Here is a 6,000-nt window from a genome sequence, read left to right on the forward strand (position 1 = left end):
GTACTCCCATCAGATGGGAGAGATGACGACTACTGGCAAGTTAATGATGATGCTTGCCCCTCGACATGTAGCCCAAATTCAGTGTGCGCTTGTGCAACCAGAAGCGGAGTCCTCCGGTATGTATGCAATGCGGGATTCTACGAGACAGCTGGCTGTATACTGATACTGTTGAATAACTCCCATTTCCTTCCAAGTGACAACTGTTACTTTTTATATACATATAGACATTTGAAACATTTTATATATGTATAAGTATATATACTAGGTGTTTTAAAAAACATTTCCCACTTTTGATCATAAATATTTCAAAAACTTTTCATTCGATAAAACTGTCATTGATATGAGTAATAGCTGGATAGTGTACAATTTGGTTGAAGGTGATTTGCACGTGAAAGCATAAATCAGTTTCATTAAATCTAAGATTGATTTTGAAGTAAGGTTTCAGATTTTGGTCAAATCTTAACCCTCTGTACAAAAATTGAACTTCGCACAGGAACCAATGATGTGTATGTGAGTGTGTGCTGACAATGGCCCTGAACAATGGACATGCCTGAACCACCTGTTGACTAGGCATCAGTCTGGCGCTTCCTGGCACATGAATGCTTAATCAATAATTCATGTGGATTGCCCTGGGCACTGCTAGTCTGAATTCATTCACGGTAAAGTGCTTGCAAACACCACATTTCATTCCAGCTGGCAATCATTTTCAAATTTTTCTTCTGACATATCACTAAATTTGGGATATAAATAAGCATAAATGATCTAAAGTTCCTCATTTTAATACAACTGTCTACTAATTAAATAGTCTGACAAATTTTTCGCTTTTTCGATAAAAAGAGATCCATTTTTGGTCAAGAGTTCAGCAGCATTTATCATTGGGGCGATTTGTTTCAGAGTAGATTTGTTTAAGGCTCCATATACACAAGTGTATACTCTAATTGATTTTCTTTACTTCCTGTCACCACGTTTACGACAGAACAGAAGGTATTCATTGTAATTTTGTTTTTCAGAAGTAGGGAGAGCACTGACGCGACTCAACGACAGTATCAACAGGCGTTTGACTTTACACAGATACTGCCAGAGGCTGAATAAAGACTAGCTGTGATAGTGGAATTTCTCATGAATGAATAATGAAGCATTCAAACCCTGGCCATTGTTCAGGACCATTGTCAGGGTGTTAACCACACACTCCCATACACACCCATTGACCCCTGTGCAAAGTGAAATTTTGTACAGAGGGTTGAAAATAGAGCAAAGTCTAGAACCTAACTGTAAAATTAATCATGGATTTCATGAAACTTATTTATGCTTTCATATTTAAACCACCTTCAACCAAATTGTACACTATTCAGCTATCACTCATATCAATGACAGTGTTATCTGATATATAGTGTTTGAATTATTAAGAATCAAAAGTGGGAAATGTTTTTTGAAACACCTAGTATATATAATACACATATGTAGACCTATATTGTGGTTTAAGTGCAATAAGTTGTCATTGAATGTTGATAAGACCTGTTATATGCATTTTAAGAGCCCTAAATCCCGTACCAATCACAAAGTAGATATTTTTATTGATAGTGTACTTATTTATGAAAACAAATCCACCAAGTTCCTAGGCGTTACTCTGGATTCAATTTTGACTTGGAATCAACATATTCAAGAAAATATGTACTTCGATTTCAAAAGCGATTGGTATACTTTATAAGTTGAAACCAATTTTGACAAAGAACGTTCTTTAAATTTTGTAAAATTCTTCTATTTTACTGCATATCAATTATTGTGATATTGTATGGGGCAACTGTGATGAATACAAAATTGATTTGTTATTTCATTTGCAGAAAAAAGCCGTCCAAATTTGTACACATTCACCTTATTTACCCCGTACCAATCCTCTATCTAAGCAACTGAAAAAATTAGAAGCAAATAATTTTCATGTTTATCAGACCGCTATTTTTATACTCAAATACATTCAACAATTTACTACCGTTCTTCCATAGTACGTTCATCTCAAAAAGTAAAATACGCTCCTATCCCACTCGTCATTACACTGACATTCATTTACTAGTAAATAACCCGATGCTACTTGTCGCCCGTAGTTCTATTCGACACCATGGACCGGACATATGGAATTCCCTGCCCGAACGAATGAAAGCATGTACATCACTTTCTTTTTATTAAAGTAAACATGAAAAAGCACATTATATCGAATTATGGGGATTAGCTGATATCTGACTATTGTAACCAAAAAAAAAAAAGTTCAATCTTAATGTTTTGGTACCTCCCCCAGTCTCTTTACACCAAATCATTCAATAAACATACCTCGTACCGCGCGACTGCTGGGCTCATTCACTTGCACCAGCACTCACCTCACTCACCTCATTCTTTGTACATATAGTGATGCCAGAATGACTCTGTTTTTTTCTTTTCTTCTGTTTTCGATAAGAAATCATGATGTGTGTTTTGCCCATTTCCCCCTCTCTTATAAGGCTTTTGTATCTTCAAGCTATATGCTTATTTGACCACAGTCTTCTGCATTTAAACTCTCAATACTTTACATGTGCCATAATTCAGTCTGATCATTTGATTCACTATATCCCGAGTGGTGCCCAATTGACGTGTTTTCTTACTCTTTACTTCAATCTGTACACGTATATCTCAGTTATGTTTGGATGTACACACTGTATGATTTATTGTCTTGAAAATAAAAAGAATGACTGTATATCATTTGTAATATATATCCAATGCAGAAAATTCCTAATAAATTCATTTGAATTGAATTGGAAAAAATATATAATTATACAGCTGTGAAGCCAGAGTTAAATGCGTGATGCGATTTTTTAATGTTCAAACTGAAGTTTCACTATGTAGGACACTCTTTTATTTTGTTATTTTGCTTTAATACACACGCACACACACACACACACACACACACACACACACACACACACAAGACGTATATTATGCATGCATAAAAACAGTATACATTTACATATATGTATATGCGTATCATATGTAATCGTCTTTCTATTTGAATATCATATTTTCCATTTACAGGTTTTGCAACCTGCGCTAACGACCAAATATTCCTAGTTTCTGTGTTTGCGATGAGAGTTTAGTGATAATAAGTTACATTTTTAGTGTCTACCACATTGCTAGTGGAAACGATTAGGATTTTGAAATATGCTGTAACTTATTCTTTATTTTGCTTTATTTTAGACAGTGACGAATGTCTATCAGGGCCATGTCTAAACGACGGGAAATGCACTGATAAGATTAGAGATCTCATGTGACTGCCCAATAGGTTTAACAGGACATAGGTATGGAAGAGGTATCTTCTACAGATGGGTTCATAAAACACTCAAGTTTCCTTTCCATCTACATCTTTGTATTCATGAGATAGCGCTGCCCGAACTAGACGTGCCATGTCAGGCAAGGCTGTTATGATTTTCAGGCGTTTTTTGTTTGTTTATGACCTATATTGTACGTCTGTTTGTAAAATAACTTTTAAAAATACGAACGGATTTAAACGAAATTTTCATGAAAAACTTATAGGGCCTAATAAGAACAGACAATAAAATTTCGAGAGTGATCCGGATCACCGTCTGATTGTAACGGCCGGGTTTTGCTTCATTTAAGGACATCACTCATTCTTACCAAACATCAAACGTCATTCATATGATTTAAATTAAGCACAAAGTTTGGTTTGCATTAAAGATCCACGACTACTCACTTTGTTTCATTTTGGAAATTCTCTTGTCAGTACTTGTTTTAACTACACATCAACCAGCGTTCCTGTTATTATACCAAGTAAAAGTCCAGGCCATCGCAGCTTATATGTCAGATTTTGTCATTTTCAATCTGAATTTCACGACATATCACAACTGGACATTGGAAAATGGTAGTTAAATGCATCATCCTGCGACAGTAGTCTGTGATACAAACTCGGTACTCCAAACTCTCACCGCAAAAATTGACGAATGTGCCCCGAACCCGTGTTTGAATGGTGGTACCTGTAATGATATAATTAACGGATTTTCATGCAACTGCTCAGCAGGGTGGACAGGGGAGTACTGTGAAATAGGTAATGTGAATCAATGTCTTCATCGTTATCTGTGTTCCATTGCTCTATCTAAGCTTTATTTCAGTGAGAGATTTGTGAGAGAAAATGTGCAGTTTTCAAGCTTTGCTCTTTGGTATCAATGCGTCATCTTTAGTCCTTCAGCAGATGAGCCCATCAAGCTGCACGATATTGTCATGGATAAATGAACTTGAACATATTTCCTTACCATTTTCTAGTTGACTTTGATAATTTGACTCAAATCAGATTTACAGGACTAACAAGGAATGATCGGAATCGAACCATTAACAGAAAGTTATACAGTATTATAGCTCACTTCAGACTCCTAATCCTAAAAGTAAATAATCCAAGCATCAACCATAATGGAAGAAATGATGATTAATTACCTCACAAATCTGTCATTCATCCATACATTAATCTTCATTGAATTTTCTCTTTGGATGTAAAATTTGTATCAAATTATCATAATCTTGTAACTACCTTGCGACAATGACTTCAAGGCCAGAAGGGTTCGCAGTAATTGATTTGTGGGAAATCAAACATGGAAACGCTAGAACACAATTGTGTAAATAAAACACAAACCAAACAGTTGAACAGTTTGAGGTGAAAACATCGCCTTTTCTAATATTTAAGTCACTCGTTGAGACCAACCTTCCAATCGGGCGAACACATTTGAACTTTAAATTCCATGACTTTGCAAAAAATAATTCCCAATTTTGATGAAACGTCATGGTGGTATACCATTTTGTTCGCTTGGTTTTACTAGCACGTATATATGTAAACACAGAATTACACATATTGGTAAACAACAAAATCTATTTCTTAGTGAACAACTAAATTGTATTCTTGTACGTGGCGGCAGCTACCGTTGTTACACATAATTATTTCCAGTAACTCCAGATTGAATGTTTCTGTACCGATATCATAAAGAATAGATATCAATTATATATTGGAAAAGTAAATGTAGCGATGTAAAGACTTGATAATAAGTAGTAAACACCTATTTACTACGTTAACATTTAATCGTACATACAGCCGGGATTTGCTTCAGTTTTTTTTCATATCTCTCATTCTTACCAAACATCAAACGTCATTCATATGAGTTAAGCATAAAATTTGATATGCATCAAGAGCCACGACTACTCACGGTGTTTCATTTTGGAAATTCTCTTGTCAGTATACTTGTTCTAACTACACATCAACCAGCGTTCCTGTTATTATGCCAAGTAAAAGTCCAGACCATCGCAGCTTATGTCAGAGTTTGTACTTTTCAATCTGAAGTTCACGAAACATCACAATTGGACATCAGAAATCGTAGTTAATTGCATAATCATCCTGCGACAATACTCTGTGATGCAAGCTCGATACTCCAAACTCTTACCGCAGAAATTGACGAATGTGCCTCGAACCCGTGTCTGAATGGTGGTACCTGTAATGATCTAATAAACGGATTTTCATGCAACTGCTCAGCAGGGTGGACAGGGGAGAACTGCGAAATAGGTAATGTGAATCGATGTCTTCATTGAGTATCGTTATCTATGTTGAATTGTTCTATCTAAGCTGTATTTCGTTGACTAGATTTCTAACTTCAGTCATACAAATATTCATCAGACATCAACTGATTTTACTCTAATGTGTGCGGGAATACCGATGACTATCAAGTACTCGAAACAGATCTGCACGAATTCTTACATTTCAGATGTGAATATTGCAGAGATTTCATTAGCGCATTCTATAACCATTCAAAATGAGAAAACATCAGATCAAAATCTAAATCCTTATGCTTTGGTTCTCTCTCTCTCTCTCTGCCCTCAGACCTGAACGAATGTGCCTCGAACCCGTGTCTGAATGGTGGTACCTGTTATGATCTAATTAACGGATTTTCATGCAACTGCTCAGCAGGGTGGACAGGGGAGTAC

General features: G+C 35.9%; 1 protein-coding gene across 1 annotated transcript in view; it reads left to right on the forward strand.

The window, feature by feature from the left end:
* Positions 1–5,607, forward strand: part of LOC139716266 (uncharacterized) — a 36,819-nt gene extending 31,212 nt beyond the window's left edge. The window contains exon 6 of the mRNA XM_071627834.1: positions 5,468–5,607. Coding sequence (XP_071483935.1) covers positions 5,468–5,607 — 140 coding nt within the window. The remainder of the gene's footprint in view (positions 1–5,467) is intronic.
* The last annotated feature ends 393 nt before the right edge of the window (positions 5,608–6,000 follow it).

This window comes from Diadema antillarum, unplaced genomic scaffold, assembly GCF_040938485.1.
Source record: "Diadema antillarum isolate AM-2024a unplaced genomic scaffold, OU_Dant_1.0 scf00000063, whole genome shotgun sequence".
Taxonomy (NCBI): Eukaryota; Metazoa; Echinodermata; class Echinoidea; order Diadematoida; family Diadematidae; genus Diadema; species Diadema antillarum.